Source organism: Dromaius novaehollandiae, chromosome W (assembly GCF_036370855.1).
Source record: "Dromaius novaehollandiae isolate bDroNov1 chromosome W, bDroNov1.hap1, whole genome shotgun sequence".
Taxonomy (NCBI): Eukaryota; Metazoa; Chordata; class Aves; order Casuariiformes; family Dromaiidae; genus Dromaius; species Dromaius novaehollandiae.
Window position 1 is genome coordinate 2,183,360 of NC_088130.1, and position 23,558 is coordinate 2,206,917.

Sequence of the window (23,558 nt, forward strand, 5' to 3'; positions counted from 1 at the left end):
CAGTTTCACAGGTACATGCATCCAACTTCTAGGAAAGACTTGTTTAAAAACAGGACCTTCTCAATGAATATTGAATATTGTTTAAAATCTGTATATAGGCAATCTGTTGATGATGTGTACATTGCATGGTTTGCAAACTCCATTCCACTTTTACAACACTTGGAAAGGCTGCATAATCCTTACTGTCCATGTTTATTATCAGAATCCAAGTATCTGCTAGCTTATATTTAAAATTAAATTTAGTTACTACAGTAACTTCTCTAAGGATTACAAGTGTGTTAGATTTTGTTAGCTTAGAAATAATGCCAAACAGCTACTAGGAGAGTTTTGTTCTAGCACTTTGCTGATTAGTATTTGCAGGGAAGTGTTCTTCCTTGAAAGAATATTCCCCAGAATTATATTTTGGTTATTTTCAAAATACTGATGTTTATTTTCAAGATGCTGTGAGCTATAATGAAAATAGACTTTGAGGACTTTTCAAGGGGAGCCTGGAGGGGGATATTGCATCATTCCTACCTTAAGACCACCACTTTGGAAAAGAGGGTCTTAGCATTGGGCACACCTGACATTCAGGAGGAGTCTGTTGACTTTTGTGCATTTGTGTAAGATGTTTGTTTTCCCAAAAATATGGCACAGCCTGTGACAATCTTTGCAGAGAGGTTACATCTATGAATTTTCACATCAAAGCTCAGAAGTGGCTTGCTTCTGCTTCCTGTTTAGTCAGCCAAGAATCTGCATGTTGCCTATGGAGTATGGAAGTCATGTTGAATTTTGCAGAGATGGGTATGGTGCCCATGTGCCCTTAGATTGAATTTTGCAAGATGGCAAATGAGACTCTACCTCTGTGTGTGTGGGGGGGGGGGGGGGGGGGGATATGTTGATCTTTGTGTGTGTATCTGTTAGTTTTGGAGGCCAGTGAAGCTAGGTCTGCTTGGTCTTTTACTTGTACTTTGTGCTGACCGAAAGCACTGTAGCTGTCCTTAGTGTGATGCTGATCTTGAGCTAACAAGTGCTGCAAAAAATGATCTCTTTAGGGAAGATAAGAGCATATTTTATATATAGAAATAGGAAGGGATATGTGAACTTGTTTAAAGCTGTTGGGGAGCAAGTCCCACTTAGGTGTCTGTGAGTACTTCTGTTTAATATATACAGTGCAATTCAGATTATTTGCAACTCTTCTAATCTGTTTTAATGAGTTTTTCTTCATCTGTGTGGTACTGTGCCAAAGCGAGACATTTACATGAGGTGGGTGGTGCATTAAGTGAAGTGAAATTGCATTTTAACTTAAACATCTCTGGGGACTTGATGAAAGCAATCATAAGACTGGCAAGTCAAATGAGGTGGCCAGGAGTTGAAGTGGTTAATTACATCTTACTGGTATTTACAATTGTGGTTCTAGAGATTGTCAAAACTACTAAACATCAGTAGAAAGCCTTTACAGCTGTCACTACTTCCACTGGGTAGTTTCTTTTGGAAATGAGAATCCTCTTCTCATAGGAGCTTCTTGGTTCTCTCATTTCTATAATGTTTGTTAATCTCTGCCAGCTTCACCTCCTGGAAGTTTCTTTCCTTTTTTGCAGACTGCTACTGGCAGTTAAGAGTATTGGCTCTGATCCAGTCATTGTTCCTGTTTGTTGCAAGAGGGACAGAGTTATTACTGCTGCAGCAAGGAAAGGCCAGTCTGTAACCTTAGCAAATAGTTCATCTGGGAAATGAGTGGGGGAATAAAATGTGGCACTTGGATGTGGAGGGGATTTGGATCTTTCTTGGAAATATGTCATGGGTTGCAAACTAAGCACGTGATGCGCTTAGCGGTCTGGGCTCAGCACACAGAGGTAATGCTTTCATAGCAATCCTGCACAGAAGGGACCAGCATGATTGTTCATCTGACTTGCAATGAGGCTGGAGGTGGAATTGTGAGCAGCAGCTCTAACTCCTACAGCTCCCTCCATCTTTGAATGGAGTGGGGGGGGGGGGGGTGTTAGGGTTTTTTTTTTTTCTTTTTCTCTCCTATCTTCAGAGTGGTTTATAAGGCCTTATGTAAGGGTGTGGACTCTTTGCAGGTGACTTAAGGACATTGTAGTTTGCCCCAAAAGCTAAGTGTCTACGTGTGTGTGCATTTCTCTGTTTTAGGGCCCCTGTCTGTTGGGAGGGAATGAAGGTGATTCTTTGTTATTGCACAGAGAAGTCCTGGGCCTGTCAGAAGGCCTGAAACAGGGAAAGATTGCATGCATTTGGTGTTTGCTGACTCTTTTCTAATTACATCATTTCCTTTCCTCCTCCCTGACAACCTTGGCTTCACTGCTGGATCTGCCTTGTTTACCAAAAAGGGATAGCTTGTTGTGATGAGGGTTTTTTTTTCCTTCTCTTAGCTCCTGAGAGATGAGGAAGAAGAAAAAAACGTGTATCTGTGTATCTCTGAGGGCAACTCTCCCCCTTCTCTGCCATGTTCTGTTTTACAGAGCAGAGCATCACAACCATCCAGGACCCCCTCAGCTTTGGTGGTACTCAAGTCCTAACAGCTATGCCTGTTATCTTCCTTCCAAAATAATGTTCAGTGAGCATGCTGGTTCCTGGTTGTAGAGAGCGCAGCAGATACAAAGGTGTTGGGCTCAGCTATCAGAGAAGAGTAGTGGAGAGATGCTAAGCAGCCTGCAGTTACGAGCCCATGGCTTCCTCTATTAACCACTGCAGTGGCACTCTGACATGGATCCGTTTCCTTGTGGGTAGGGCTGCTGCATCCTTAGTGCCACCTGTGTGATCCTTAGATGGGGCTTGTTCAGCTGAAGTATGTTCTCTCAGGTCTTGCCTGGCAGGGCTGGGTCTTCTCTGCTGGGCAAACATCCCTGGAGAAGCAGGGTGTATGTTGGGATGTCATTGTCCCACACATGTATAGACATGGGCCACATTCCAGTTTTTCACTCAAAATCTTGTTATGGTATGGGCAAAAGGAGAATACCTTTATATGCAAGGCCAGAATTTATTGTTAGTCTAAATAAAGTCTTAACAGTCTAATCAAAGAACTATTATAGTCCAGTTACAGTGATACTAAGACTATTCAAATTATATACAGTTAAAATGATGCACACAGACTTTCTAGTATCTACCCCTTTCTCTGGTGTTATGATCACCCTTCTAAGGTCAGTGGCTTCAGTCTGGTGTGGGGGGTGCTGTATGGTGAGTCGTCAGCATCCCAAGTTCTTTCCTGGGAGAGGTATGATGTTGATGCTACTGGTTTCTTCCTTCTCACTAGGATTTGCTTGGGGTTATTTCTATGTTTGGTAACACGCTCTACACCTTGCTCCTTCTTCAGTAGTCTGCAAGTCCACATTACACCTGAATTTACTATATGCTATGTGTGTTTTGCATATGTCTTTGTTACCCCAAAGACTGGGGGTAACCCAGCTCCCAAGGCTGCGTTTCCTTGACCATTAACTGACCACTGGTGAGTTGTTCATAGGCCTGGGGCCTCTGGTATCATCCTGTGCCAACACTTTCAAGGCCTCTGCTCTTATCCCATGTTTGTACTCTGTGCTGCATTTTATTGTTATTCACAGTTCATTCTGCACATAATAACTACTTGTTATTACTAGCTATTGTTATATCTCTGTAACTAAGTGTTACACCACAGAATTGTAAAAAGATAAGCAAAAGCTAAAACAAAGTAGGTAACAGTCACCTGGTCATTAGATAATTGGTGCTACAGCTAAAAGAGCTAAAACAAATCTCCAGACAGGCCAAGACAAGTCCAGACAAAGCCTGACAAGTCTTGAGGCCTGTGTTGTTAGCTTAACACAGAGCCTGTGGCCTGTTACAAGCAATGGCAACACCAGATTTACTGGGCTACAGGGGTAGAACTGATCAAGGCCTCAGCATGAAATGCGGGAGTGTGAAGTAGAGGAGTCTGAGGGACAGTGAAAGGATAGGGGGAAGCAGGGAATGGGGAGACTTGAATTGTTCTGAAGGGTCTTGGGGTAGGGAGAGAAAATACAAACAGGAAAAGGAGACAGAGGTTGGGGGTGGGGGGGGACAGAAGGGTAACAGAGAAGGGATAGGAATTGGGGTTAGGAAGGAAGCTGAAATAATCAGGGCAAATGTGAGGGACTAGAGGTGGGATTGAGGGGCAGAGCTATTTTCAATTCTACTCAGCCCTGGTGAGGCCACACCTGGAGTGCTGTGTCCAGTTCTGGGCTCCCCAATACAAGAGAGACATGGAGCTACTGGAGTGAGTCCAGTGTAGGGCTACTAAGATGATGAAGGGACTGGAGCATCTCTCCTGTGAGGAAAGGCTGAGAGAGCTGGGACTGTTCAGCCTGGAGAAGAGAAGACTGAGGGGGAATCTTATCAATGTGCATAAGTATCTGAAGGGAGGGTGTAGAGAGGACGGGGCCAGCCTCTTCTCAGTGGTGCCCAGTGACAGGATAAGAGGCAGTGGACACAAACTGGAACAGAGGCAGTTCTGTCTGAACCTGAGGAAAAACTCCTTTACTGTGAGGTTGACAGAGCACTGGAACAGGTTGCCCAGAGAGGTTGTGGAGTCTCCATCCTTGGGAGATGTTCAAAAGCCATCTGGACAGGGTCCTGGGCAACATGCTCTAGGTGACCCTGCTTGAGCAGGGGGGTTGGACTAGATGATCTCCAGAGGTCCCTTCCAACCCCAACCATTCTGTGATTCTGCAAGAAACAGAAGGAAAAGGATGTGTGCAGGACTGGGATTCATCACTGTCAGCTTGGAGGTGCTCAGGCAGGACCCACCTCATATCCCAAGGGCCCCTTAAATCTGCTAGAGCTATTTCCTTATCTCAGCTGTGCTAAGCTTGAGTAGCTGCTGGCTGGGAAGCAGCTGGACACTGCTGACAAAGCGGAATATGCATGCCTGGCCCTGACGGGCATTCGGTCAGTGGGTAGAGAGCACACTCTGGGGCTGCTACCACGTCCTCTGCCAGTCACTGACTCCTCACCAGATCTCCCGCAGGTGCTCTCACTGCAAAAACCTATGTTGTTTCACTCACCTTGGTTTGACTGTGAGCCAAATGTAGCAAGAAACTGCCTGCAGGATTCTCATTCTCTCATTCTCTCATTCTCTCATTCTCTCATTCTCTCATTCTCTCATTCTCTCATTCTCTCATTCTCTCATTCTCTCATTCTCTCATTCTCTCATTCTCTCTCTCACACACACACACACACACACACACAGAGAGAGAGAGAGAGAGAATTTTTTTTTTGTTCTTTTTTTCTTTGGATGCTTTGGAATTGATCATTGGGATGTTATCCATTTTACATGATTATTTATTTATTTTAAGCACTTAATTTCTCTCACCTTCACCAAGTGAGGTTGTATACATACAGGGCTGTATTAGCAATAGTGCAGCCAGGAGGTTGAGGAAGTGAGTCACCCCATCTATTTAGCACTGGTGAGACCACACCTGGAGTCCTGTGTCTAGTTCTGGGCTCCTCAGTACGAGATAGGCATGGACGTACTGCAGTGAGTCCAGTGGGGGGCTACAGCACACGATGTACTAGGAGAGGCTGAGAGCACTGGGTTTGTTCAGCCTTGAGAAGAGAAGGCTCAGGGGAGACCTTATTCCTGCCTACAACTACCTAATGGCAGGGTATAGAGGAGATGGAGCCAGTCTCTTCTCAGAGGTGCGCAGTGGTAAAACAAGGCCTTTTTTTTTTTTTTTTTTTTTTTGTGGGAACTCTTGAGGAGATCAGTTATTTTGGCCTTCAATCAGAAGTTTAAGATATTATGGAACTATTTCAGGAATTTCCCTCAAAGCATCAGAAAAGAGTCTGAATTATGATATTCTGCACCCCCCCCATCTTCATTTGTCCCAGGGCTATTTGTTTTATCAACACACCATTCCCTTTTCTCATACCTGCAACTAGTTCCTTGCTCTATGTTTCCATCTGCTAAAATGCTGACCAGAATTCTGATCATGTCGTTTTGGGGGGAGGGGAGATCTGTTTCAACTGCCTCCTCCATCTTCCTCCCATGGCCCATCTAAAATGCAGCAAACATACATGCTTTTAAGATTTAATTGGATTATATGCAACAACATCAATCCTAAACTTAATAGCACGGCAGAATAAACTCATGACCTGGTTAATAGCCCCAGCTGTAAGTGCAGCAATCCCTGAGCTGGCTCTTCTCAACCTTGGAAGCAGCATAGTTATTTTCACCTGGTCTTATGGCTCAAGTCTGCAGTAACCTAGAGCTCTCCATGCACTACAAGCAACAGCATCAATGACTGCTCTTTTTCCCATTGCACCTTGACTGCAGTTCTTATTACCTGGTTTACATCTGCTTTGTCTTATCTGTGTTAATATCACTCCACTGTGATCCTGGATAATCACCTGCTGGCTGCAGAAGGCACCACTAGCTAACATCTTATACAGCAAAGAGCACTTCAGGTTCAAACCCATAATTTTAACTGTGCTTTAATCTCTCCTTATAATAGAACAACAAATAGAGAGAAAACAGGCATTAAAATTTTATAGAGGTCTTTATTTACAATTTGTTTAACACCTGTACACTTTTCTATAGCTTTGGAAGCATTAGTGTATTTGACTGGGAAAAAATATTAAATGTTTTCATTCTAATGACCATTACCAAGTATCTTTGTCTATGTACAAATATGTATAGTAATACCACAACTGTGAAACCCTGGTAGTTACAGAATTCATAGGTGACCTGAAATGGGAAATTAATGTTTTGACACACTAGGAATCTAGTTTCTTACAGAAAATGAATCATTGGCAATTTCACAAACAAGTTATTTTGGTAACTGGTCAATGCCTAATAACAGCTTGTTTGGCAGCCCTGAATTTAGACAGTAAAAGTTTTCTATGCAGCACAAATAAAGTTAGTATATCATAGACATGCTGGAGATCACCTCAGAGTTGTGACTGAAATTTGCAATCACTTAATGACAGAGATGCTAGGCTAATCTAATTAAAATAGCCAGCACATTTGCTGGAAGTTACTAGCTCCACCTGACATTTCCCTGCTGTATTAAGTGGACTCGAACAGCTTTTGTCAAGCTAAGCACACCATATAAATGCTTTCAGGCTCAAGAACAACTGATACTTGGACACTAAAGGCAGAGACCACTTGGAAAAAAATGAGGTACAGCTCTACTATGTCTTGGGACATCCATCCAAATGGCTACAAACAAAGCATAGCCAAATCCTCTCACCCAACACAGAACTCTCAGCATCAGGAGTTGCACAGCTAATGTGGTTTTTGGGGGGGGAGGTCCTAACAGCAGCAGTCTTTGCAAATGGGAAGTGCATCATACACCAAACTCCCAAGAAGGAAAAAAAGGCATCTTTCATACAGCTTGCTCTGATGCTTAATAAGAGATCTAAGCCTTGAACAAAAGCCCAAGCTTGGCATGCAGCTTTACAAAACCACTCACCTCAGGACTCAAGGCTGATCAGAGCACTCCCTGTCTCTGCTGGATGAATATATTGCCCAGAACTCAATTTCTCCCTAGAGGCCAAGTCATTCCACTGCCCCTGGGTACTAGGGGATCAGGAAGGACATGTCTCTATCTCCTAAACAGCAAGGAGCCTTCCCGGATTGCTGTAAGCCAGAGAGCACCTGGCAGCCATGAAACTCTCAAAGCTCCCAAATTCAGAAGAGAGAACAGAGGCCCAAACTGTATACTTCTCTTCCTTGCAAGGAAGGGGGAGGGGGAGAGGGGTCTGGTATCATACCTTGATCCTTCTCTTCTCCTAAAGTGTCTGCCTAGAACTCAGTCCTCACCTGCCCCCCCCCCCAATAGAATGGCAGAGACCTTCCTGTGCAAAAGGGGGTGGGGACAAGCTGTACCTCCAAATCACTCTGCATATCACTACCTACATAGCAGGTGTCAGGGTCCCCGAGGACTAAACAAATGCAGGTGTCTCAGCATGAGGTGCAGCAAGCTGCCTAATGCCTCAGTTGATGGGCCAGGGACTAGGCTCATGCTGTTTTGTGATCAGAAGTGGCTGCAGAGACTAGTAGACACTTATCAGTACTGGTTGTCCAAGCACAAAATGAAAATACAGTAGTACAAATATGCAGATATTTAAGACTATTAAATAAGCAGTTTTTAAAAATTAATTTAGGCAGCACAAAATATTGAGTTATACTGTCTCACTACAGCAAATCTTCTAGCATAATACAAAGAAACGGCTACACTAGTGCAACTGGAAATGAAATAGCTAAAATAGAGGAAAAAATAGTACAGGTAAGAGATAAATGATCCAAATAAATTATAAGCTAGCAAGGACAGTCTGCATAATACTGTAAGTATAGACTGCTTTCATGCTCATTATCACCATTCATGTTTTTTCCTCAGACTGTTTAACAATTGTATACAGATTTTAAAAAAAGTTTCTGAAAAAAAACAGACAACACCTAAAATAGAAAAAATACAACAGCCACAAACTACTGGGTATATACATAATAAGGAAGCAGGCAGTGTCTGTAAACAAAATAATGCATGATAGTTTGCCTGTCTCAGAGCTTATCAGATGAACCCTGCTCTGGTTTTCTAAGGCTGGCCAAACAGTGATTCATAATTCATTTCTCCTGGGAGAACACACTTTCTTGGCTTAACTTTTAATTATTTAAAGACTCCAAGAAGATCCTTTAAGGGTGCAGGTGCTTTAAAATTGCAATAATAACCAAAGGTGCTTTTTATGAACCCATAAAACTAGATTTTTCATATACTGAGTTATAAACTGTTGCAGGAAGTCTGTATGTTAATACTGTTAATCAGAAGTGGACAGACAGAAGTAAAATGGAGAGCTGACAGTGCAGAATGCCTTCGCTGAACTTCTGAATATTGTGTTTCTTTTCCTTTAGCCTTGTAGGAGACTTCTTGTGAAGAGGAAAAAAATGGAAGAGGGAAATGGGAAAGCCACTCCCCAAGATGGTAAGCTTCTCTGCAAGCGAACCTCTTTCTTTGAAAGCAGATGCCCGTGAGTCTTAATTGCAGAACTGGTTAAGCTTTGGTTATGCAGTCTGGACAGAAAAGCAAGTCATGCACTGAACAGTTCCTGTTATAATAATGCTGCAGGTCATGCAACCACATCACTGCAAATTAAAAAAAAAAAAAAAAAAAAGAAAAAAGTTAAAAAGCAGCAAACATATCATTACTGTTAAAAATGAGAACAGAACTGGTATTTTCAAAGCAATTTAGTAAGGCTGTCTCTAGTTAAAGTTGTGCAAATTCATGGGGAAAACTTCTTTGTTAGGGCAACTCTTCTGATTCATGGGAAGTTTACATGCCAAAAAATAGAAGCAACAAAAGTGAGCCTTTAACAATGTCTAAACTCAGATAAATTTGAATATTTTCTAGTAAGAGCCTAAAGGGCACCGCTCTCAACTAACACAACTATGAAATCAGTCCACACAGCTATGAAAACACCTCACGCATTCTTGCTGAGTGCAGTCAGTTTAAAAAAAAACCCAAAAAACAAAACTAAAAGACACAACATGAGGTGAAAGGTGTCTGTCCAAGACCATGTATTGTTGTCTACAGAAAGACAACAGGGGTTGTAACTCCCCTATGTGAGACTTCAAGCTTTGAGCACCAGAGAAAACTCTTAAAGATCAAGTGCTTATCTTTGATCAAAGCCCACCCTGTGTTCAATGTTAAAAATGCAGTGTCATATTACACTGGCAAGCTCTATTCATTTCATGCAATTTAATTTTTTTCAGCACATGCAAATTATAAGTATTCCTATTAAAACATGCAGACTAGGAGCCACTGAATAGTCCGCACAGCACATCACAGTGCTATGTAGCAATACTTAAGCCAGCCTAGGTACAGAACAGCATAGGAGATGTTAGCATACTGCCTCCATTCTGGCTATTATATGCCTCTTTATCAGCATATGGAATTGTCAGGTGAAATGCTTTGCTAACACAGCTATGTTGCTTTCAGCACCCCCCCCCCCAAACACAAATATCTCTACACAACACAGCAGTATCTGCTCATCCTGATTTTCTCTTGTCATTGGACTGAATTCACATTCTGTGAATTATAGTTATTTCTCCCCCTCTAACTATTGCACTGATCTGGAAAATATTCTAAGAACACTTGTGGCAAGAGAATCCAGACTGACTATAAGGGAAAATATGACTAAACTCAAAGACTTCTTGCCAAAAATCATCTTTTATAGTTATGAGTCTTATAAGCTTATGTATCCCTCCCTTTTCCTCCTTGTCTTTCAACCCAGAAGACTAAAAGTAGTCAGAAAGCACACAGGAAGAACAGGCATAAGAAATCAAATGAAATAAAAATAGAGAATGCATAAAATGAACACATTCAAAGCAGAATTTGAGAGTGTATTTTGAATAATGCCTGTTTGAAGTGTGCTTTTATGCACAGAAGCAAGCATAAAGTTACACTGTTCAGGCTTAATAATATGAATATTATTGTAGTTAAGTCCATAAAAATTAAAGGTTCATGCTATATAAGAGTGCATCTATTCTACTACATATAAATGAATACAGCCTGTCTTCAATTCTCACCTGGATATGACCTATTTCAGATCTGCTGTGTGGTAGCATCTCATTAGTCCTATTGCACATTAACAGAACTGATATTACAGTTTTGTCTCTCAGGTGTATTTTATGGGGGAAAAAAAAGTAAAGGTCTTGTAAACTCTGGACAATGTATTCTCTTTCAAGAATGTTACATAATACCCTGATTCATCCAAGAAGATATTAGTGCTCTTCTGAATAGAAATTTTCTTTTGTTTTGAAATAAGAGTCTGGGGTTTTTTTCCCTTTCAGGAAACACCTGAAATCAAAATCAGTAAAAGCAACATTTCAAAAGAGAGAAATGCAAGCTGCAAGGGTACATCCACTGCTGGCATAACCTGTCATTACTTCTGTGACTTCATCAGAATAGGACAACTCATTCAGCAGAGAATTGGTCTATAGAAAAGAGTGACTTTCTCTTATTTACTTCCCTTGCCAGCACAGAATATTCTGATTGTAAATAGCTGAAGTAATGCTGCTATCATTGCTAGACTGGAGGCTTATTCCTTAGTAAGGAATTTCCCTTCAATATTCAGTGTCAAACCTCATTAGCTCTACTTCATCACAAGTGGCTATCATTCCTTTAAAAAAAATCTCAACTTCTCTCTGCTCTTGTAGTTTTTGAATGCACAGAAGTGATTTAGACATCTCCAGGCCATCTCAACTGCAAAAAAGGATGGCAACCACTGCTTTTCACTACCCTCACCAGCTCTGGAGGTACCTATCCACATGTGCACTATACTTCAAAGCATGCTTATAGTAGTCTTTCAAGACAAATCAGATGTAAAGAACACTGCACTTCCTGTTATGTATTTTTGGTCCCAAAATGGACCAGGATTTGTGTAGCTAATGATCTGCTGTCTCTAAGTGCTGCTCTGCCACACAATCACTACAGCAATCAGAGCAATGCAATCTGTTTAAAGTCCAGCACTATATACATTCATTTCCCAAGTATTTCTACCAAGTCTCTGCTCTTAAATAACTGCCTCCAGATTTATTTGCTTACAGATTTCCTAACTTCATTACTTCCTGGCTTCTATTGTTAAGGCCCCCCCCCCCCCCCATGGTGTTTTCTTTTGACTTTTTAAAAGAGCCTCCCAACATAATATCCTCTATAGGTGTATTAACACCACTGTGCATTTTTCATATCACTTTCAATCCCAGAGCACAAAGAGCATTATAAATTCTAAAAAAAAAATGCGGCCATTCTATGACATGTTCATTACTATTGCAAGACTTTGACTGACACTGATAAATCAAAACTAACACACCTCTCAATACCACTGATATCCCCAGGAAATATGTTCATCCTCCTGCTCACCGTCCTTTGGTAATAAAGAATTATAATCAATCCAACTAGAATTGCTTACATAATATTTTAAATTGAGAACTATATAAAAATGCTTTATTCAAGTCCCAACTGAAAGTCTGATGCTTTCTCTGCACCTATTATATAAGTCCATACGTGTTACTCAGTTTGGGATGCTCTCTTAAAATTCTGCTCATTTAATGATCATGCTAACAATCAGTCTTCATATTAATTTTATTTTCTCTTAAAAAGTTGACTTTGTCATTAGAGATTCAAGTTCCACTTGCAGAATAACCGCTGCTAGAAAAGCTTTCTTTTTGTTAACAGGCGAGCCACATTTAGTTTGCTTATCTCATACATTACTCCCTACCTGTGGAAATATCTGCTATTGTAATAATTCAGATTTGTACCATGCTGCAACAGTTAACAGCTCTTCAAAGTGCTGATAGCATGATGTGGAAACACAGTGGCTGAGTAGCAGACCAATGTTGTTTCTGAACTGGGGGCAGCACATTTTCTCACCTAGAAAAGTTGTTGTGTTGTGAATTTTGTAACACATGCACTCTATAAGCAAGTTTTCAAGAACAAACCTAGAAATGACACAACAAAAGCAAAGACCTGGACATGACTGGAGAGCTCACAGCTGGAACCAGAGATTGGAAATTCTGCTTCTGTTAAGATCTAAATTAACCATGTTGCTCTCTGTGAAATATGATAGTCTATCTGACAGTCAAGAACCACTCCAAGGCCAAGCCATGAATAATGCTGCCACCAGACAGGAAAGGTTTCCTGACTGCCCTGCATTTCCTTCCCCCCCCCCGCACTAGCAACACTTTTCATGTTGTCTGAATCATGCTCTGAGATCAGAGGCAATAGAACAGCACCGAGAGATTTTTTTTTTCCAATGATTGTCAGATGGAATCTACTTTCAGGCTGGAATCAATACAGTGCTAAGGAGACTGAAGGCTATGATATCAGTTTTCCAAATAATTTTGCATATACACTGTAAATGGCAGCAGAGGAATTTACTGATTTGCCATCATGGCCAACTAATAGAATCCCATTGACTTAGCAAGCAACTACAAATAGAGGGTGAACGCTGGGCTCTAATAGCAAAAGCACCCTCCAGCTTCCACAGATGAGGGTTTCACTGCAGTATTTACCATGAATGCCTGCTGAGTCATCAGCTGTGGTTTGATACCGAAACAATTTCTTTGGAAAGCTGCCTTGATTCTAGTGCCAGGTGTTCCTCTGATGTCCTGTGGGATTGCCGGGATTGCCTGGCTTGCCAAGTTTTCTAGGGCTTTTCAATCAGTACTCATTCATTCACTAACTTAATGAGTTGATACATTTTTAAAAGGACCTTTGTGTCTCAGTTTTCAATGAACATATGAAAGTAAAGGAAAAAAAAAACAAAACAAAATCACAAGTCCTCAAATTCTCTAAAGACTGCATTGAAGCTGGCAGCAAAGACAAGATCTCCAGGAATTTGCTGTATCAGATGCTGGAAGTCTGAGGCATGGCTGATAAGACAACTTCAGTCTTATTCACCTAGGGTGAAACCTCAAATAGTCAACAGCAACTCAAAGTTAATTAAAAAAAAAAAAAAAAGATATCAGTCCCAAGAGCTCAGGATTCTGTTTAAGTTTCCTGGAATGGGTGCTTGCATCTTCTTCCTCTTTTCACTCCAAACTGAGGAAATTGCCACTTATTTTTACTTATTGCCTGCAGAGGTCACTCACAAGCTCCTGCTGCTTTTCTGGACTTCCAGAGAGGGAAGAAATGTCACAGGAGCAAGGCAACATAATCGAATATGCTAGAAAGCACTCAAATTCCTTAGAGTGGCAACCAGATGTTGCTAGGATCCTATGTATAATCTGACACCTCTCTCTTCACCCTATCCCCAGCTGACATGAAGCTAGCTTCAGGAGATGTTCTGAGTGCAAGTGAGATTCGTCCCTTGCTATAAGAAGGGCTCCTACTCCACCCTATGAGACCAGGCAAAATTTCACTTCTTTCTCCTCATGAAAGGCACAAAGTAGGAAAGCAATATTGTTTCCAATCCAGACGGGAGCTGGACTGCTCAGGTCCGGAAGGGAAAGTGTACCTGGGCTGCGTGCAATCTGCCTGGCTCAAATCCCCACTCAAATTCCTTCCTTTCCTGATCTTTTTATGTTAAGTTTGTAATGATTCACCTTTTCTTTTTAACGGAAAAATATACCCATGTGTCATATTTCCAGCTTTAGCTAATACAGTCATTCTAAGGAAGGATTTCTGGAAAGGTTGTTTGTTAAGCACTTGATTTCCTGAGATCACACTTCAGGCATAATTCAGCTCTCTAGAATGTCAACTACTCTGTAGGTGACACTCCTGCAGTATGAATACTGAAGACTTACAGAAAAATAGACACTTACTTACATAAGTATGTCCTAACAGAGGAACCTCTTTCCATCTTTATTCAAACAGTACAGGTGAGGGAAAAAGCCTGCAGAATTAGCCAAGCTTGGTTTGGAGATGTCAAAGTTTGTCAATACAAAATTATTGCTAAACACAGGGTCCACACACTACCTAAGACACGTGCACACACTCTAAAAGCCAGCATTAAATATCTGACTTTGAGTGCAAAAATATTTCCCCCTCAATCTGGGGGGGGGGGGGGGGGGGGAAGTTTGAGGAAAAAAAATATCTTCGTAAGAGGAGTGAAATCCAGGTATTGTTTGCTTTGTAGGAAAAAACTTGAAAGACACATTCAGGATATTCTTCCTCAGAATGACTGACTAAAGGAAAATCAAGTGGTGAGATAACACTTCCTAATTACCATTTTTACAAAAAAAAAATCAAGTTAATATCTACCCCATTGAAAAATCTCCAGGAAGTTATTAAGTGGACAGTGTTGTATACAAGAGAACTGAGAAAATGCAAAAGCTATCTGCACACATCAAAATACAGGGCCTTTAAAATTGCCCCCCAAAAAATCTCTTAAAATTTCTAAGTGGTATGTGCAAGCTAAGATGTTCATAAAGCTGCAACAGAAAAAGTAAATTCTTTCATACTGTAATGAATATAAAATTGCTAGTGCTCCTTACTTGAACAGAAAGCTGCAGACAACTTTCAGAACAAGTATTATTGCCATCTCCAGGTGACATCAGAATTGCAAAGGATTCCTAATTGCTTCACTCCAAGGAGAAAAGTACCTGAGAGCTGATATGTATTTACTTCATTTTAAAATATTTATAACTGTGTGCTCTGATATTTTCCTTTGCACTATAGGTGGGACATGTATTACCTTTAAATTAGATTGTTACAGTTTATAGAGCACTTGGAAAATATATGTCATGATACAAGTGGTAAGTGGTGCTATCAGGAATACAAGGATCTTTAATTTTCTTTTTTATGATGTCTAATTATATATATACTAGTGCCTCAACTCCTCATGGAAGTATACAAACTGCACTGCATGCATTCTTGAAGATCAGAAACTAAGCTCCAGCTGCTGGACAGTAAAGACATTTGCACGTTTAACTGTTAGCCTTTATTGTATTTAATTCCGATATCTGGGAAAGATTCATCCAGCCAGATCCCAGGCACAGTACTTAGGAATGTCAGTATGTGCTCTTATGAACTGTTTACCATTCCTCTCTAACATCTCCCTGCAGGTTTTTTTTTTTTTTTTTTTTTTTAAAGTTTATCAGGACAGCACATAATGTTGATTTACTAACTAATCACTACAGTTTTGATGTAAATAGTCTTTGGTGCCCCACAAGAAACCTTCCCAAAAATTCTTATAAGTAGTTATTGTACTGGGAGAATCTGCTTTGCAGCTTTTTTGCTTATATTCTTTTATTACTGAAAATATGAAAAAGAGACAGTGTTCACTGGTAGTTCATCCATATACCTGCTTACTCGGTCATACTCTGAACCCTGTTTCCAATAACAAAATTATTTCCAAAGCTACATAACTAGCCAGATTCCTAACAGAAAAATAATGAAGTTGAATCCTTCCAATAAAGAAACTGCTACAGGGAAGGTTGCTCACCACCTGCATTCAAAAGAGAACAATCCACACACAATGATTAATAACTGAGGCATGAAACAAATAATAGGAGCGAATGCTTAAGAACAAAGAACAAAATCCTTTAGATTACCATTAAAACATAGAACAAATGACCTCCTGGAACTGACTCTAAACAGACCATATTTAGAGATTTCTATAAGGTCCTAGCATACTTTTAGAGGTTTAAATTTAACACAAATTCTGGGGCATGCCAGAATTTCTACAAATTTAGAGTTCTCAGAGAACAAAATACTTATTGGGTCTTATCTGACAATTATTATGAGCAACAACAAAGCATAGATTCAATATTAGTCTTTTTTTTTTTTTTTTGCTCCTACATATACAGTACCACAAAGCTGAATAAGATTTTTTTTTTCTTTGAGAAACCTATGGAAAACACTACAGTATCTGATCTTGTGGGAAGGGAGGGAAGAATCCTTAAAACAGAAGACAAAAAAACAGAGCCCTGAGAGACAGAAAAGTAAAAGCCAAACTGGAGGTTTCTAATCAAGGTTTGTTCAGTGTCTAACCTGTAGGAGCCTTTGTGACTGAAGCCTTGGAAGCAAAATGGTAACACAAATGATAAAATAATAAGAGCAAGTGGTTTTATTCTAGTGTGGAGACTGCATTTGAGTTCCTTTCAGACATAAATCAAATTAACAGCAATAGTAAATTAAATTAGGAGATAATTAATTTAGGAGATAAAATCTCCTATTAAAGTCTTGGTATCCCTTTCTTTCACAAATCGGTTTTGGCAGTTTGGTAACAGACACAAAGAGCCAGCTAGATAAAAATAAAAAGAATTTTAAATATTCTTGTTTTGTTTTTTCCTTTGGATGACATAAATGCTGTACTGTCAATCAAGAATGTTAAATTCATTCAGAGAAATTATTATATTTGCTCCTTTGCACACAGACCACTTGTGGTAAAGAGTTCTTCAAATGACAAGAATAGACTGCACAAAAAGACTAAATAAAAGACTTCTAGCAAAACAATGGCAGTCTATTTGTGATGATGCTTATGACATTTAACATTCTGTATCTCAACAGAAGACAACAAAATGAGTATTGATTTACAGAGCTATAGAAATTGTCCTAGGCTGCCTTTACATTGTTGGTTTTGTGCACACAACAGAATACTTTTCCTATCTCATCTAATCTTGCAAGCAGTACAAACAGCAATCATCACATGTTGAGTGATTAATCAGACTTCATAGAAAACCAGTTCTTTACAAACATGGGGAATAAAACACAAACATATACATCACTGATAAGGCTTCAGAAGACATTGTTTGCATTGCTGGAGAAAAAAAATACAAATGAAATTTAGATAATTTCTTTAAACAGATATTGAATGCCTTTTTTTTAGCCTGGATTAGATATGAACAGCTGATGCTTTAAAACAGTACCTATAAATGCCAATCATCTATTCCTATCCTTTAATCCAAGCATGCTGATTTTAAATGATCCTTTGCCCATTCAATGGAATATGTAGATCAAAATATATCTTGAGATGCTTAAAGAAAAAGCTACTGTGTGTTTTATCTGAAGGGATTTATCAAAAGTAAAGGCCTTCACTGGAGAAGGTATTAAAATAATGAAAAAGTTAAATTTGTAAACTAGACTGTATGCACATTAGTAGAGAAACAGGTTAAATAAAAAGTTCTTTAAGATGAAATTGTCACAAAATGCATGCATGTGAAACTCTCCCATGAGCAAATGTATTGCAACCAATACTCAGAGGTGCTTTGTGTCCAGCACCATCAATTCTTTGAAATAAATGATAGGGAGAATTAAGAATCACTCAGGGGATGCTCAGAACTTTGTAGGACCAGGGCCTAAATTATTAATAGGGACCATCACCCATTCTACTGACCAACAAAAAGGTGCTACAAGGGTGACACATTATTAAATGGCTACATGTTAAAAAGTTAGTACAACAAACAGCCCATTTTCAACAAAGTTAGCAACAAACTTGCCTCAAGACACTAGTACCATTAGTAAGGCAATTGATATAATCATCCCCTGAATCAATATATTAAGAATAAGTCTTTTAGTAGGGAATAACAATTTAAATGCATTAACCTCCACGTTATTCATTTAGACCTCAATAGATTGATCCATTATGTACTGTTAGCCCATAATTACAAACCTTTAAAATAAATGCCTTTTTTAAAATGAATGATGCTGTAGCATATTAAAGCATTTCAAATATGTCTTAAACTTTTTTTTTTATATATATATATATATATATATATGTATATTTATGTGTATGCACACACAAACTTCACCAACAAGAATGGACCGAACCATTTGAAAACATTCACCTCTGTCAGCAAACATAACAGCAACTGATAAACAAAAACAGATAGGAACTTCTTTGTTCTTCTTTGGGGAAGAACAACAAAAGAAAGCCTGCAAAAATCATTCTGCTTCCCTACTAAATGCCAAGCATCAAGAATAGGAGGAACCTCTGTATCTAGAAGATGGGGGGGGGGGTATTTTTTATTTTTTGTTTGCTTTTTTGTCTTTTTAAATCATAAACATCCTAAATGAGATTGCAAAGGATGCAGCTAGGTTACTCTCATTGCCAATGTTCTTTTGTCTGCAAACACATTTCACAACAACATTATAGGATAATAATACGTGTAGGCACAAATGTATCAACTGTGACAAGAAATTTGTTTACTACACAGCCTGTCAGGCTTTTCAGAAGAGATGAGGCTTCATACAAATTTAAAAGACTCCATTATTATAAAAAACTTTTCTAGAGTTTTTTTTCAAAACTTTGGAACAATCAAAAAGGCAGACAGCAAGTGACAGACTCCAAAAAACATGAGCAAAAGGCATTAGAACAGTGAGAAACCATAATAAAACCCCGTTTTGAACTGAGAAATAACAGTGGTTACAAGGGACAAAAAAATAGGATATTGATTGAGTTTCCTGAAACATCATGTGCAACAGAAGTGGCCTGGATCACAGGATAATTTTCTCTCTTAAAGGCAAGGCTTCTCTACCTTGCTGTTGCTGGCTGGACGTGACCAGGGTAAGATCTCCTTGTGCTTGTGGCTTGCCTTTGTCTAGCCAGGAAGGACTGTCCTGAGCCTGTACTAGCCAGTCTGTCTTCTGCTGCTTTTTTATGCAGAGTCATTCCCTATAAAGAGAAACTTATCAGTGAATATCAACAAATAACAGTGAACACCTCATTTACAATTTGTTTATTATCTCTTCTTCACCAATACCAACTAACCTGGTTTGAATTTCAAGCATTAAATTTTCAAGGATGGGGCTAAGACATTCTTCCTGAGCCTTTTAAATGAATTCACTTTTTATCATCATGCAAGTTTGCAGTAATTCTTGAGGAAAGAGACTCCCAATGTGCCAGATCTTGAACATGCTTTTCTGCCCATGAACACATGGTGTTTGGACAAAACTTTTGGAAAGCCCCCCCCCCCCCCCCCCCGAAGTTGAGCTAGAAGGGTGCTTCTCAATTATTTTCATGCTCTATCAAAATACTAACTTACTGTAATGGGAGGAGCATATTTTGGTGCTGGTGTACACCAAGTTGAACATGAGCCAGAAATGTGCCTTTGGGGAAAAGAAGACCAACAGCATCCAGGGCTGCATTAGGAAGAGCATTGCCAGCAGGTCAAGGGAGGTGATCCTCCCCTCTATTCAGCCCTGGTGAGGCCACACCTGGAGTGCTGTGTCCAGTTCTGGGCTCCCCAGTACAAGAGAGACATGGAGCTATGAGAGTGAGTCCAGCAAACGGCCACAAAGATGATGAAGGGACTGGAGCATCTCTCATACGAGGAGAGGCTGAGAGGGATGGGCCTGTTCAGCCTGGAGAAGAGAAGGCTCAGGGGGAATCTTATTCATGTGTCTAAATACCTAATGGGAGGGTGTAAAGAGGACAGGGCCAGACTCCTCTCAGTGGACGGACAAGAGGCAATAAGCACAAAATGAAATACAAGAAATTTCATTTAAACATAAGAAAATTTTTTTTTTTTACAGTGAGGGTGGTCAAGCACTGGACCAGGTTGCCCAGAGAGGTTGTGGAGTCTCCTTCCTTGGAGCTATTCAAAACCTGACTGGACACACTCTTGGACAGCCTGCTCTAGGTGACCCTGCTTGAGCAGGGGGGGTGGACTACATGATCTCCAGAGGTCCCTTCCAATCTCAACTATTCTGTGATTTTGAGTGAAATTATGTTTTTATCAGAAGCTAGGACCTATGAAATATTCTCACTGTTGACTGGCAGGAAAAAGAAGAAAACATAAGGAAGACCCTGACCAGTATGCGATGAGAGAAGCTATGATGGGCTGTGGATAAAAGCAGAGACTAACTAAAAGGAAGAAGCAGGTAAAGCTGTCAGCACTCAGTCCACGTGACAGTCAGGCTACTGAACCATACCTCTCAGCTCAGCCCTGTCTTCTGCTTACCAGTGGGACTAACATTATGAAATCAGACAAGGGTACCAGGTCACCTGAAAGTATCTTCAACACCAAAAGGATTCAAATGCTCTGTTTAAACACCATTTTGCCCGCCCACTCATGGACATAACAGGATCATAAAACAGCAAGAAGGAAACTCTTCCAAGTGAAGACAGACTGGGGGGGGGAGGGTCAGGGACTCTTATCAGGCCATTTCAAAGCAGCCACACCCTATCAAGGGTAAGTCTTGAACACATTTGCTGAAGGTGAAAGCCTCCCTGCACAGAGGTCCAACACTGTGTGGTTGCATATATAATTCCCTTATGTTTTGAATAGCATAAGTGAGGCTTGGCCCTTGCACTCACCCATAGCATGGGAGTAAACTTGCCCCCAAGTTAAGGGGGTAGCTTCCCAGAGTGCTTACTGCAGCAATGAGCTGTCTTGCTTTCAAATAGTATAATCATTATTATTCTCTTGTGCCCTTCAATTGGATTCCTCATTGGTCTTAAACTTGGATCTCATTTTCATATGGGAAAAACTGAATAAAAGAACCAAATATGTATAGTTTGGTAAATGCCACAAGAGGAATTGGAAAAGACAAAAACTATCTGCATTGCCACTCTAATGAAAAAGAAAAAAGCAGAAGATTGGGGGTGAAGAAAATGAATTTGAATATTAGAAGTTAGTATAACTACAGGGTGGAATTACAAAACAGAAAATTGAGGCTTCCTCCTCCCCCCCCCCCCCCAAAGTGATGCTTCTGGTTTTGAAACTTGAAAATAACAACCACCTTGTTTTTTATATTCTGAACTCAGGTTTAATTTGCTTCTTTCAGTATGACTGCTTTCAGCCTTTTACGAGTTTATTTTGTTTACTACAAGGTTAACATATAATGTTAACTAAAAGAGAATGCATATGTATTTGAAAATACTTTGCACACAAAAATATTATAAATAAATGAAGACTATGATAAACACCACAGAAACAATGAATATTCACCTTTTTATCTTTTTAAAGTTTGGAGTTTCTTACCATATTATACCAGGCACTAACAATAAACTTCTCCTCCATTTCTCTTTGACTCTTTGTTTTCTCATATTCTTTCTAAAACAAAACAAAAAAGCATATATTTAAAACTGTTTAACTGCAGAGGACAGAAAGTATTAGAGAAGCGCAGTCTATACCCCAAAAATATTGACGAAACACAAAAGATCTACTGGGAAACATGAGATTATTACCTCTAATGAATGGAACATTCTGTCCCGTTCTTGCAACTGATTTTTCAGAGCCTGAATCTCAGGAGCTGCACCCTGGTTTTGTTTAGGATCTAAGGTGCGGATAACCTGTGAGAGGAAATCCAGTTTGTTTTTAATTAAATGCTACAAAAGGCATCAAAGCATTCTAACCATGTAAGGCAGGTTAAGAGACACAGAAGTGACTTAAAACATGTCAATACTATAATGTAAAATGGCATTTTAAAATGTCAAACAGAAGAATGTGTAATTTTTAAAGGCTAACTCTCATGATACAATCACATCTCTCCCCTAATACGGCAGAGATTCTAAATACTTTGTCAGTCAGGATGATGGAGACTGTCTCTGAACACCAAGCATCACACAGCATCTGAAATGTACTCTAACAGGACTGTCAAACAAACATGTTGATAGGAGAAAGCAAGACCCCAGAGATTCAATATCTTGGACACAAGGAAGCAGTTCCTACCCCCCAGTCTGCACTGCCATGGGGCCAGAGCATAGGAAATGTTTCCTTGAAGCCTTTTTCTTTATAGTTAAGGATTACCTACCTGTTTTCCCCTCAACTCACTCCTCACTGTGAACTCAAGGACTACTTCTGTCTGGAAAGAGGCTGTGATTCAGGGACCTGGAGTACTAGTACTGCTAATTTTAGGAAGTTCTGCTACAGTCAAGAAGAATCCATGGTAGTGCACATGTTATGAACTTTCTGCCACTAAGTAAGATGAGGGAACAGCTGGCTACGTTCTTATGTGGCACCCATCACATGCAGCACAAGCACTAACAAACACTGAGCTAAATCAAGAACAAGTCCAGTAACAGGCCTAGATGTCTAAGTTTGTCCTAGAAAATAGGTGAAAACTTTTTAAGAACACATGCGTGTATGGAGAGACTTCATATCTTCTGCTTTACTACCTATTTCAGAATCCTGCCCAGGTAGTGAGGACAAGGTCATAACAGATAATGAAGCATCCAAAAAGACATGCTGAAATAAAACAATCCTTTAGATTTTAATAAGCCATCTTTACTGGATGGTACTCATGGAAGAAAATTCATAATGAAGTGTACTAAGTTTGTTTCTAAGGAAACACACACTTCATTTCAATTTAGCTTCTATAGTGGAAAGCAATAATGATTGTGTCCATCTTTATAAAGAGAGCAGTGAAATGCCATGGGAAGACCACAAACAGGCAAACTAGTTGAAAAAAAAAATTAATGCTATTGTCATATAAAACATCCTAGGTTAACACAACATACACAGACCAGCAGTTCTTATTTTGCAGGGGGAAATCATACCCCTCTCGCTCATTAGAATAATTTGAGGAATAGTCAGCAGCATGTGTAAAACAGAAGAGACAAATATAATTTCTTTAGTTTTCCAAAAAGCCTTTTAAGTGTCTCACAAAGAGCTATTAAAGAAATTACGTAGATACAAGGGAAGGAGGGGTAAAGTTGTCAGATTAGAAACTCATTTATGGATTCTAATTTAACTCTAACTCAGTAATCTCAGAGATCTTGATATCACCATGAATAGATCAAATAGAACATTGATATGCTTTTAAGAAACCCAAATGAAATGTCAGGGTATATTAAGAGGAGAAAAGTAGCTAGGATTGAGACTATTATATTGCCATTATAAGGCTAGCAGTATACCCATATCCCGAATATCATACTCGAATATTAGTCACATTCTCTCCAACCCCCCCCCCCCATATTAAATAGAAAATGCAGATAGAAGTGCAGAAAGTGAGTAGAGCTCCCATAGGTGGCTCAGTTAGAAAGATTATTTTATTTGGAAAAGCATCAATAAAAGAGTATGTACTAAGAGGGTTTCTAAAACAGCTAATTGAGCCAGAAAATTAATAGAAACCAAGGGCAAGAGACAAAACAAACAAAAAAAACCCTAAATTTAAACTGATAAAGAGGACTCTTTGGCACATGCATAATTGCCTCCTGACAGTAAGCTC

The 23,558-nt window shown here is 39.7% G+C and overlaps 1 protein-coding gene across 7 annotated transcripts in view; it reads right to left on the reverse strand.

Moving 5' to 3' along the window:
• Window positions 1-6,487: 6,487 nt before the first annotated feature.
• The window catches only part of LOC135324422 (protein Hook homolog 3-like), a 91,371-nt gene continuing 74,300 nt past the window's right edge, over window positions 6,488-23,558 (reverse strand). For all 7 annotated transcript variants that reach the window (XM_064500696.1, XM_064500695.1, XM_064500693.1 and 4 more), the window contains 4 exons: window positions 21,577-21,681; window positions 21,371-21,442; window positions 18,923-19,059; window positions 6,488-9,088 (listed from right to left, as the gene is read on the reverse strand). In XM_064500696.1, the coding sequence (XP_064356766.1) occupies window positions 9,073-9,088; window positions 18,923-19,059; window positions 21,371-21,442; window positions 21,577-21,681 (330 nt within the window). In that variant the 3' untranslated portion in view covers window positions 6,488-9,072. The remainder of the gene's footprint in view (window positions 9,089-18,922; window positions 19,060-21,370; window positions 21,443-21,576; window positions 21,682-23,558) is intronic.